At 55.3% G+C, this 12311-nt stretch overlaps 1 protein-coding gene across 1 annotated transcript in view; it reads left to right on the top strand.

The window, feature by feature from the left end:
- Nucleotides 1–394: 394 nt before the first annotated feature.
- The window catches only part of TOLLIP (toll interacting protein), a 36834-nt gene continuing 24917 nt past the window's right edge, over nucleotides 395–12311 (top strand). Inside the window, exon 1 of the mRNA XM_002821354.5 lies at nucleotides 395–1628. Within this exon, the coding sequence (XP_002821400.1) occupies nucleotides 1596–1628 (33 nt within the window). The 5' untranslated portion in view covers nucleotides 395–1595. The remainder of the gene's footprint in view (nucleotides 1629–12311) is intronic.

Here is a 12311-nt window from a genome sequence, read left to right as displayed (position 1 = left end):
CTGGAAGTTAAGCTACAACTTCATGAAGGGGCTTTCGTTCTTTTTCTCTACACCCCATCAAAACAGGCAAGCGGCCAGGCTGCCGGTTTTAAAAGGAGAGACTGGTAACCGAGACCTGAAGATGTGGTCTTTGGGATAAGAGGAAAGTGAGAGCACATGGTGTCCTGGACGGGAAGTGAAGAAAGCATGTGTAGCAAGAATGACTATCGATTCTGCTGTAGTTCCCGGAGGACGAGGACTGAGAACTGACCACTAACAATATAGAGAGATCACTGACAAGAGTTTTTAGTGGAGTGGTTGTGTTACCCAAAAAGCGTCCTGATCCAGACCCCAAAAGAGGATTCTTGGATCTTGTGCAAGAAAGAATTCCAGGCCAGTCCACAGAGTAAAGTGAAAGCAAGTTTATTAAGGCAGTGAAGGAATAAAATAATGGCTACTCCATAGAGCAGGGTGTTCCCAAAAGCACGAGGAGGAAGGCGTCCACCTGGGTACGCTTGTTTATATGTAAGATAAAAGCCAAAAAACATCACGGGGGAGACGTGCTGTACTATCTGGGCTCGTCAAAGGATTGCTAATCTTTGCGTAACGCCTGTCCTCCGCAAGCATCTATATCATTATCTTTAAAGCGAAACTTCAACTAAGAATGCTTCTTGTACTTAAGATACCCGGACATCGGGACCTAAGTCCCGGGTCTGCTGCGTAAACGTTTATTAACCTGTTCCCGTGACCGTAAAAGCCCGACTCCTGGGGATGCAGCCAGCGGGGTTCAGCCTCAGTTTACCCAGCGCTGTTCGAGCTGGAGTCGCTCTGGCTGGAGCGCCTGACCGCGAGGGGCGAGGTCAGGCCGGACTGGGGTTGTCCGGAGCGAGCAGGAGGGGAGCGGGGCTCCTGCGGAGCGGCACGGCGGGGCGGCCGAGGGCAGGGCGGGCTCGAGCTCGGGCTCTTCTGGCAGCGCCTCCATCCCCGTTCCGTTCACCCGGCAGCCGCCCCGTGGAGGAACCGCGCCCCATCTTTAGCCCTTTGAAACAGAAAGGCCCTTCCTCCCGCAGGCAGCTGAGGGAAAGATCGCGCTGGAGGGGATGTCGGGTCTGCCACTGTTTTGTTCCGGGCCACAGTTCCCTCCCTTCTCCGAGCGGGTCGCACGTCCGAAGGTCACCCCCACCAGGTGGCTAGGCCCTGCCGCCACTCGACAGAGGACCGAGGAGGAACCAACCCACTGCCCAGACTGCAGCGCCGCCACGCTTGGGTCCGCGCCGACGACCGTCATGACTGGGCATGCGCAGACGGCCCCGCCGGGAGCCATTTCGCCTGGCTGCGGCGCTCGAGGAAAGAGCCGGTGCGCAGGCGCCGGGCGAGAGGCGGTGCCTGCCCGACCCTGGAGCGCGCGTGCGCGCCAGAGCCGGAAGGGGCGGTGCCTGGCGCGGCGCCTGCGCAATGGGGCGGTGCCGGGGGCGGGGCGCGGCGGCTGTCAGCTGACTGTGGCGGCGGCGGCCTCGAGGTGACAACTGTCTCCGTCGCAGGCTCCGGCGGGGGCGCAGGAGGTCGCCCGGCGCGTCACTGTCGGGTCGGCGAGCCACGGGGGCCGCCGCAGCACCATGGCGACCACCGTCAGCACTCAGCGCGGGCCGGTGAGGCAGCCGGGCGAGGGTCGGGCGGGGGCGGCGACCTGCGGTTGCGGGCGGGGCCTCGGGCCAGAGCTACTGCTCAGCTGCGGCTGCCGGGCCGGCTCCTCGGCTCTCCCGGGGCACGCGGGGCGCCCGGCTGGCCGGAGGGGAGCGGCGGCGTCCACACCTCGGGGCGGGGCGGGCCGGACGGACGCGCCCACGCTGCGGGAGGCTTGAGCTCACCGCCGCGCCCGGGCAGAGCTTTGGGGAGGCGGCCCCGGGGGAGGGGGCCTGCGCCTGTTGTGAGCCCCAGATGGAGGCGGGCCCCGTGCCCCATGGTGCCCCAGAGGGAGGTAGGCCCCGCTCCCCAATGGTCTGCAGATGGAGGAGGGCCCCGTGCCCCACGGTGCCCAGATGGAGGCGGCCCCGAGCTCTGACGGTCTCCCGAATGGAGGAGGGCCCCGCACCCTAATGGTCCCCCAGGTGGAGGCGGCCCCTTTACCCTAATGGTCCCCTAGATGGATGCGGGCCATGCACCCTGATGGCCCCCCAGGTGGAGGCGGGTCCCGCACCCTGATGGCCCCCCCAGGTGGAGGCGGGTCCCGCACCCTGATGGCCCCCCCAGGTGGAGGCGGGCCTACACTCTAGTTGGTCCCATAGATGGAGACTGTTTCCTCTTTCTCCTTTACACAGAGTGAGGGCAGTGGTGACCACTTCTTGGGCCCAGTTGTGTCCCCAGTTAGTGGCCACCGTGCAGAGCCTCAGTTTCTTCATTTGCAAATGAGAGGATAGGCGCCAAGAACTTCAGAGAACCTTTCCTGCTCTGAATTCTCTCCCGAGGGTTGCCTGTCAGTTTCTTCTATAGCATTAATATTGCAGGAGAGCTGGTGTAGACTGACTCAGAGATGATGGGCTCCTGGCGTGAGTGGCCTCCTGGCTCACTGTTAGGGCCTTCTTGCATTGCTGTAAAGGAATACCGAGACTGGGTCATTTGTAAGAAAAGAGATTTAATTGGCTCCCGGTTCTGCAGGGTGTACAGGTAGCATGGTGCCGGCATCTGCTCCTGGGGAGGCCTCTGGAAGCTTCCAGTCGTGGCGGAAGGCCAAGTGGGAGCTTACACGTCACATGGCGAAAGCGGCAAGAGAGTTGGGGGTGGGGAGGTGCCACACACTGTAATGACCAGATCTTATGAGAACTCACTATCACCGGGACAGCACCAAGCCACGAGGGATCTGTCCCTGTGACCCACACACCCACCCTGCCAGGCCCCACCTCCAACATTGGGGATCATAATTCAGCGTGAGATTTGGCGGGGACACAGATTCAAACCGTGTCACTCACTGAGGCTGGGCTGGGGCGGGCTGTCGTGAGCGGTGCAGTTTTTGTCAACACTGGCTCTGAACATGCCGTGGGTGGAAAAAGTCCTTTTTCACGATGCTCCAAGGTCCCTGCACTCGCGCAGCCCAGTACTGGATGTGGTGGAGGGGTCACCAGGGCTCCCCACCCTTAACCCTTACCCAGGACTGTATCCACAAGTCCTGGTGTTTCTCCTGAGGAGATAATTCTTCAGGTAGAACATTTTTTCTGAGTTTAGAATGAAGCCCCAGGTTTGGGGCATAGCTGCTTTTTCTGAGGACTTTGAAGGAAACCTCCTGACACTTAGGAGACTCAGGTGTGGAGCCTACGGGTCGGCAGAGGTCCTGGACGGCCTCTGAGACTCAGGTGTGGAGCCTGCGGGTCAGCAGAGGTCCTGGACGGCCTCTGATGTCAGTGTCTCTACCTCTTCATCTTTACTCCACCACAGTGCGTCCCCGCAAGTTGCTGTGGCAGCCAGGTGCTCCTTTCTGCCTAACCGGAGGCTCATAGCAACAAGGGAACCAGCACCCTGCCTTTGTGTCCTCCTGGAGAGCAGGGGGGCATGGTGGCCAGGCAGGATGGCCCCTTCCTTGCTGTGTGGTCTGGGAGACATCCTCAGCCTCCTGGGAACTTGTCCCTTATCTGGAACCCCACTGGGGTGTAGGACTGGGTTTGAATGCATTGGGTGCTGAGCATGCAAGGAGCAGTGGGAGGCAGGCCCTTTCTGTTCTGAGGGGCACCGGCATGCAGCGCTGTTACACCCGCGATGAGGAAGTGGAAGCGGCAGGAGACGTTCTCACACGCGGGGCCTGTGCTGACAAGTGCTGAGGTGTCGTTAGAATCTCCTCTTGCCCGGTGCCTCCTGGGCTGTTTCCATCATGTAGACGAGCAGGTATTTCAGGGGCACCCCCGCTGACCAGTAAATGCACAGTAACATCAGGTCTGGCTCGGAGCTGCCAGGGTCTCTAAGAAGGTGTTGCAGCAACGGGGGTCTCAAGTGCTGCTTGGAGTACATGTGACTTAATCAACCAGCGTTACCGACTGTGGCGTTTAGGATCGCCACGATGCAGGGGACAACCAGGTGGTTCCTGCCACTGGGATCTTCCAGGGCAGCACGGTAGACATGGCAGCACATAAGGACAGCTGAGCCATGTGGTGACGGCCCGGTGGGTCTGTGATCTTAAGGGACAGGTGCTGGGAGAGTTTGTAAATGGTGGCCTCACCAGGGCTGGGTGTTGGGGTGAGGACGTGACATCTCTCGGAGGAGGAGTGGGAGTGGGGGTTGGGCTGGGAGGGGAGGGCACAGAAAGAGAGGCGTGGGGTCTGGAGGTGGAGAGGAGGGAGCCCCAGGGGCTGAGGATGGAGGGAGGCAGGAGCTGGAGGCCGCCGGAGGGTCCTGGGCACAGGAGGACTGGACTTGCCCTGGAGTTTACCGGGTCAGCGCAGCACTCTGTGAAGTGTTGCCTGGCACACCCAAGGCAGGGCCCGCCTTGGCACCAGCCTGCTTCGCTGAGCATAAGCCACCTCAGCCCCTCTGAATTAACTCATAGTGGGCCTTTAGCCAGTTACTAGCACCTAGAGGAGCCCTGCTTTTGCAGGATGTCTTGACACAGTATTTATCGTGTCCTCCTGTTACACTTGTGGTGCCGGAGGGGCAGGAGGTTAAGCAGGGTGCTCGGCTTTCCAGCAGAAAGAGATGCTCCCCAGGGTCCGGGAGCAGGACTCTGGCTCGGGAGACCCTGACTGTGGTCTAGCCGTTGCCTCCCTCTAGTGATGAGGGGAGACAGCAAGATCCCATGGGCCGTGAAGGAGCAGAGGGGCTGCTAATGGGGTCCTGGGAGGGTTCTTTTGTCCTTGGGTAGAGGGAGCTTCAGGGGCCCAGGTGGGTAGGTGTGGAGAGGATGTGTGTGAAGCTAGCCAGCCCGGCATCGTTGTGAGAGAATCATACCGTGTTTAGATCTTCAGGATAATGTTTCCCTGAATAGCCACCAAGGGATGCTTCAGCCCTGGGCAGTGCTTCCCTCACGTTTCAAAAAAGCCAGTATTTTGGAAAGATAACCTTTTTTCAATATCGTCCGCACATTATCAGAAAGCATGGGTAAGTACCTGCAAGGAGTACTGTGGGGGCCCCTGCGAGGAGTATCGAGGAGTACTGTGTGGACCTCTGCGAGGGGTACCGTGTGGACCCCTGCCTTCTGCAGTGAGATCTCGGGATGTTTGCAGGAGACTCCGCTTCAGCCATCGCGGTGCTGTCAGAGAGGCCTCCTTGGTAGAGGTGGTTGCGCCGTGCTGTGTCCAGGCTGCTCCAACTCCTTGTCCTGCTTTTGGAGGTGCTGGTTGACCATGGAGTCCAGCTGGAGGCGGCCTGGCCCCTCCTTTCTTCCCTGAGAGGCCTGTTCCTGTCCAGGTCCCCTCACTCTTCACATCGTTGATAATTCCTGCCGAATCGGTGACTTCGTTAGGGATGGCAGAGGGTAGTTTCTGAACTTTATCACTTCTTTGGTGTTTATTAACTGGGATTGTTTGTAAAGATTAGCTTTCCCCATCAACCAGTGTCGGCTGGCTGTCCTGAAACACAGTTCGTGAAGGCAAGGCAAGCGAGATGCTTTTCCCTCACCTTCCCGTACCTCAAGGAGAGAGTTGCCTTTCTTTGTAGATGTGTGTGGGCTTTCTCTCCCCCTGAGTGTCGTGAGGAGCCCATGGATTTTCCTGCATCTTGTGTGTCTGATCCAGTGGCACTTACCCGTCTCCGCTGGCTCTGGTGGGCTGTTCCTGGGAGGGTGTCCGTTCCTGCTGACTGCACCTGAGCCAGCGGGAAACGCACTCACCGCCTCCTCACGAGTCCTTTCTCTCTGGGTCCCTGTGAACGTTTGCGCTGGATTTTTTAGGCCGGGTTGTGAGTGTGTACAGGTGTAGAATTGCTGTGCTTGCCTGGAAATCACATCTTTTCACTGTGTGGGGACCCACGGGCCTCTTGGAAGATAAAGGCCTCTTGCCTTTAATTATTTTGTCTGATACTGGCACGGCCACTCCAGCTATCTTTTAGAGAGTATTCACCTAATACTTTTTCCTTCTTTGATTTTACATTTTTCTGAAAATTTTTGTTTAAGATAGGTGCACCATCGACAGCACATAGCTGGATTTTTAAAAAGTCAAATCTTAGAAGACTAAGTCTTTTGATGGGAATGTACTAGTTTCATATTTCTAGTTACAGACGCCTAGATGGATACACAGATTTACAGATTTTTTACATGTTTTCTTTTGTGCTTTTATTTGTCCTACATTTTCTTATTTTTTTTTCTCTCATTGCCTTTTGGATTTATTAAATGGAGTTTTTAAAAATTCAGTTGTTTATCTCAAGTACATACACACTGTGCTGGGAAAGTACAGGGGCTCTCCTGGAAATGGTAACATGCACTTATTAGCTTCTGCCGTGAGGGAGTCTCTGAGTGAACTCTGGCTCCGGAGGTTGCCCGGCTGAAGAATAATTAAAGAAGAAGTTAATCATTGTCTGTGCCACCTCCTGATCCACGCGGAGACCTCGGCCGCCCCATCCCGGCGCTTGTACTGCTGTGCCTTGTGTGGGTGCCGCCTCCCCTTGGGGCTCCCGCAGGAACGTGTTGCTTCTCTCGAGTCAGTGCTTGTTTAGATTTCCTTCTGTGTTTCTCTTTTCTTATCCCTTCTGATGTCTCAGGACTTCCATTTGGGGTCACTTTCCTTTAGCTTCAGGTTCATCTTTTAGAATTTTCCTTGCTGGCAAACTTGATTTTTGCTTGTACATGCCTTTTCTCTGTGTCCTGACAGCTATTTTTGTGTGTGGAACTCCGGGTGGACGGTACTCCAGGTAGACAGTACTCCGGGTGGACGGTCACTTGTCCTCAGTGCCTCGAAGGTGGGACCCCGCCCTCTCCTGGCTCCTGGAGTGGCTGCTGAGCAGTCCAGGAGTGGACGTCCCTTCCTCCGGCTTTCCTTCGTTTTTGCCCCTCTCTTTGCTGCCTTCTGAATATGCTGCTTCTGGCCTGCCTCCCAGTTCACTTGAGGTCTTTTTTTTTTTTTTTTTTTTTACACGGAGGCTTGCTCTGTAGCCCAGGCTGGAGTGCAGTGGCACAATCTCAACTCACTGCAACCTCTTCCTCCCAGGTTCAAGCAATTTTCCTGCCTCAGACTCCCAAGTAGCTGGGATTACAGGCGTCCGCTACCACGCCCAGCTAATTTTTGTATTTTTAGTAGAGATGGGGTTTCACCATGTTGGCCAGGCCATTCTGGAACTCCTGGTCTCAAGTGATCCGCCCACCTCGGTCTCCCAAAGTGTTGAGATTACAGGCGTGAGCCACTGCACCCGGCCCCAACCTCTGTTCATCTGGGCCTCTAACACTGTCCCTTGACCTGCCCGACAGGCCCCTGGTTAGGCCTGCTGTGCAAGTGTTTCCTGTCCCTGAGTCACTGTCTCCAGATCCTGCGGGCCCTGCCCTGGCACCGTGCTGGTGAGGCCTGCCTTGCTGCCCTGTGGGAAGTGCAGCGTGCCCCTGCCACCCGGCCTTGCCCTGTTTCTTTGCTCAGCGCCTCCTGCCGTTAGCATACAGCATAACTCATGATGCTTCCCGTTTGTTTTCTTCCACTCACGTGTAAGCACCACAGGAGCAGGGGTGCACCAGCACCTTACCATGGAAGCCTCAGGCACACAGTGACATGCAGAGGCCGCCGCAGTGCGCGCCCCGTGCCTGGCGCCCAGGGCCTGCCACGTCACACGCCGTCCCTCTCTGGATCTCTGTCCGCCCTTGGCCCGCTGCTTGACTGGCTTTTGTTTCATCTGAATGAGAACGGGTTTTCTGCCTCTGCCTTGCTTGACCGTCCCAGCACTTAGGATGCAAGCCTGCGTGCAGTGGAGTTCCTGGCGGAGACCGCATTTAAAGTCGCTTGTTCTGTAGTCAGCTTTTATAATCTATGCTTATTCTCATTCCGTCCTGTACTCTTCCCTTTCTCCGCTCTTCAGCTTACACGAGTTCGTTTCAATACTGTCATCTCCCAGCTTCCTTACACAAATTCTAGTGTTTGCTTCGAGACTTCAGCAGAGCCAGGGAACCTCCCGGCATGTTGGCTTTGAAGCGCCTGTTGTGTTTTGTATAATTAAAGGAAGAGGGGAGGGGGTGATAGGAAGAGGGAAGGAAAGCCCTGTCTGAGGAAGGCCCCGGAAGGGGAGACAAGGCACAGCGAATGAGTGCTCAGCGAGGGCTTCTGGGAGGGGCTGCAGAGCGGCCGTGGGAGGAGGTTGTGGGAACTGGGGACACGGTCACCACTGCCCGTCCACACTGGCGTGGGAGCTGCCTTGCCAAGAGCAGATGCGTGAAATGCCACTTGTTTGCCCAAGGGTTGTTTATTGAACGTGCCAGTGCCAGGAGGCTGGCGTGGAGCGTGAGGCCGAGGCTGGCTGGAGTGCCAGGGGCTGCGGGGTCAGGGACTGGTCCAGCTTTTGGATGCTGGTGCTGTGCAGGGTGGTGGGTGAGGGAGCCAGCAGCTGAGTGGGCGTGGGGAATTGCAGTTTTCCTTCTAGCCTTATTTTGGAAAATGCTAAACTTACAGGGCAATGGCAGTGGCCACCAGTGAGCGTCGGTGAGTCCTTTACCTCTGCAGGGCTCCCCTCTTGGCTGTGAGTGTACAGGCCCGGGCGCTTCAGTCTCTGAAACCCTGCGCACTGAGGGGTCAGTCAGCCGGGCAGAGGGACCGCCAGGGCCACCCAGGGTCTGTCCTGACTGCCCACGGCCCTGTGTCTCAGCCCTGGTGCGCGTTCCCGCCCTCTTGCACCCCCGGGTCTGGATGTGAATCACACAGGTGTGCGGGCATCGGGTGGACGGGCCATTTCTCCTGGGCCAGAGTGAGCTCTGACCTGGGTGTGAACCTAGCAGCAGACATCCCCTGTAGGACAGTGGTCTGGAGCAGGCCCCTTGCAGGGCCTTCAAGGCAGGGCCAGCCCCTCAGACACAGCAGGGAGGCTGGTGATGACCTGGGCTCCAGGTTCTCAGCTTCATCTGGACCAACTGTGCCATTCTATGTGAGTCCTGGCGCCCTGACCGAGTCTGAGGCTCCCTTCCTAGCAGACACTCAGACCTCACCCAAGAGGCTTGTGAAACTGACTTCCGCCCATATCCCTAGGTGTTGCTACTACGGGGGATTTATTTCTCTCTGTTTCATTAGCTTCCTCTGTCCCTTTAGCCACGAGCCCAGCCCAGGTCTTCCTGCTGTGGGTCCCAGCTCTGAAAGTCACGTTGAATCGTGGCCATGTTAGGAACTGGAGAAACCCAGGGCTCAGGGTACAGAGTTTCACTAGTTGGGCTTCTGTGTTGGGGCCTCCATGGGCTGGCTTTGTGGCTTCAGGAGCCCTTGACGCTTGTTCTCAATGTGGGGGTGATATTGACCCTGAGAGGACACAAGCGGTTCTTGGGGGAGGAAAATCCTGGGATTTGGCAGCCGTGTGTGCCTCCCCAGCCCAGCTCCTGGAATTCTTGTTCCTGAGTATTTCATTGTCCCTGGGTTTTCTTGGCGTCCCAGCACATGGATACGGAGTTCTCGGAAGCCCACAACACGTGTGCGAGCTCAGGCCTGCTGTGAGGTGGGCGGGGAGGGTGGGCAGGCGCCTGTGGATGCCGTTTGTGTGGGATCCTCAGTGCTGGTGTGAGACTCTGGCTTGGAGAATTGAATGAGAATTATCGACATTTTGTGATTTAGTTCCACAGAACATATTTAGCCCATCGCTAATGATGTCAGTTTGCTGAAAGAATACCAGGCAGCCAGTTAAAAGGTACTTTCTCACATCAAGCAAAAGCTTCAGTTCACTAAGGATATTTTTTACTGTGTTTATATAAGTTGTTTATTTGTACGTGTGATTTGGTACATTACAATTTATGTAAATAAATTACACTCAACGCTGCTCAGCACAGTCATGCAGTGTTAGAAGCGTTTTAGTTTTTAATTTAACCTAATTTGACTTAGTTATGCCAACCTGGCGTCAGCGCCGAGACTCGTTAGAGCCCTGCTTGCAGTGTTTACGTGCCAAATGCAGGTGCACGCATGGCACACAAACACAAACAGCACCTCCGCAGCGTCATGGGGTGGGAACAGTGAGAAGGTTTAAAAAGGCTCCGCAGAGGGCCAGTCATGGAAGTGGCCAGGAAACCCTGGTCTCCTGCTGCCTGCATGTGGCCAGCCGTGCCCCCAGGGTGTCTGTGGGGCGGCTCCTTGGGGCGATGTCTCCTGGCAGGCCTGAGGCCAGGACTGCGTGTGTTCAGGACTCCACGTCCTGGGCTGAGCTGGGCTCTTCCTGGACTCTGTCAGGCAGAAAGTGTGGCCCAAGGAAGCAGCGGCTCTCTCAGTCGGAAACGTATTCATAACAGGTGTTAGGCAGAAAGTGTGGCCCAAGGAAGCAGCGGCTCTCTCCATTGGAAACGTGTCACCAGCAGGAATATTCACAGTGGGTGTTTAATTTGTGTGCTTAAAAAGAAAAATCAGCTTTGGGTTGACTACACACATTGCATGACAGAAGAATTAAGACTTTATTTCTGTGCCAAAACTAAAACTTAGACTTGAAGAGAAATTGTTTTAAATAGAAGTGAATTTTGGAGATCTCTTTTCTTTCGTGTGGAAAGGTGCGCTGCAGTGGTTTAGAGCTCTGGCGTCAGTGAGGGAGGAGTGGTTGTCAGTCACAGGCGTGCGTCGTGATCCTCTGAGAGCATCACATGGGGGAGGAGAATCAGCAATTCCAAGAAATTTGAAGTTACATTTTTAAACTTTATTTAAAACAGACTAATATTTATAAAAGTAGCTTTTATTTTCAGAGAAGATAAAATGCAGAGAGCTCTGTGGGATGAGAGCCCTACCCTGTCCTTTTTATTTTAAAAGTAATTCACGAATGTTTTTAAAAAGTTTCTAAAAATAACTAGCAGGATATAAAAGTATAAATAAATTAAAATAGAATCTTCCCTGCCTGTTTCCCTCGAGTTCCATTCCTGAATGCTCCTCCAGAGTTGGTGTCAGCAGAGGCCTCCTTATGGCTCCCTGCAGCAGGTCGTGCCGCACCTCCGCCTCCTCCTCCGCCCCCCGAGTCTCCATGTGTTCGCGGCAGGGACCGACGGCTCCTGTTGAGGCCGCGTGGCAATGCGCTGGGTGGATGTGCCTGGCTGGTGGACGGGGCGTTTTGACGGCACAGGTGATGCAGCCGCAGGCATCCTGTGCTCACGTGCCCGAGTGAGCGTTGACATGGGACTGGCTCCTGAAGTGGAATTGTCGGCCTTCACGCAGGCATTTAGACTTGTTAGTGTTGAACTCAGTATGTGCATCTTGTACATGGAAGCAAAATTCTAGAAAAATATCCATTATGTATCAGGAGTAATCATTTTTGTTTTCATATTTCCAAGCCTCTGAACCAGGGTAAAGCATATATTTTTATGTGACCATTGAAATATTTCCTCCATCATAATATGGCAAAAATAAATTTTAGGATTAGCACTGAATTTAAAAAATAAATTCAAAATAGACGTTTATTGAAGGACCAACTGTCGTCACTGAAACGATAGGGTTTACTTCAGCGCCTGGACTCCCTCCTCTGTGACTCGTGGAGCATGAACTGGTAGAACTCCCTCCTCGTTTGCAGGGCTTTGCTCTAAGTTGAGAAACGAGGGCATTGCAGCAGCAGGCGAGCCGCCTCCCCTGGTAGGCAGGGCAGCAGGTTGCGTAACCAGTGTTTGTACGGGGAGGACTGAAGCCCAGTCGCTGTCTCCTGTCTTGCTGTCTTCAGGTTAAATGGAATATTTTTCTGAAAAACCTTGAATTTTGTAGTGTTCAGTTTTATGACAAATTGAAAAGCTGGCATGAAGAGGTCCTGTGTGTCTCACCCATGTCCCCGGGCCGACGCTCCCCTCCCTGGGAACAGCTCTCACAGCTGTGGCGCTGAGCTGGGGGCGTGACTGTTGGCTCCAGGTTTTATTTGGCTGTCCTGGTTTTTCGATGACTGTCCTCTGCTGTCCCAGGACCCTGCCTTGCGTTTAGCCATCAAGTCTCCATCTCCAATCTGGGACTGTCTCTCAGGCTTTCCTTGTGTTTTTGGGACCTTGACGGTTTGAGGAGGACTGACTGGTCAGGGATTTTGTCAGATGTCTCTTAGTCGGGGTGTAGGTTTTTGGGAGGAAAACCCAGATGTGAGGTGTGCGTCATCTCGGGGAGCTGGATGCGCACCTGCCCCGCCACGTGGTGCTGGCTGCGGTCCCCGGGCTGCGTGGGGCTGATGAGCTCCATCCACAGGGAGCTGCTTCTCCCCTTTTCGTGTTCTGTCCACGCGGTTTATGTTTAAAAACCCTCTTT

This window comes from Pongo abelii, chromosome 9, assembly GCF_028885655.2.
Source record: "Pongo abelii isolate AG06213 chromosome 9, NHGRI_mPonAbe1-v2.0_pri, whole genome shotgun sequence".
NCBI classification, from domain to species: domain Eukaryota; kingdom Metazoa; phylum Chordata; class Mammalia; order Primates; family Hominidae; genus Pongo; species Pongo abelii.
Note: the sequence above shows the minus strand (reverse complement) of the source record. Positions and strands in the feature narration are given on the sequence as shown.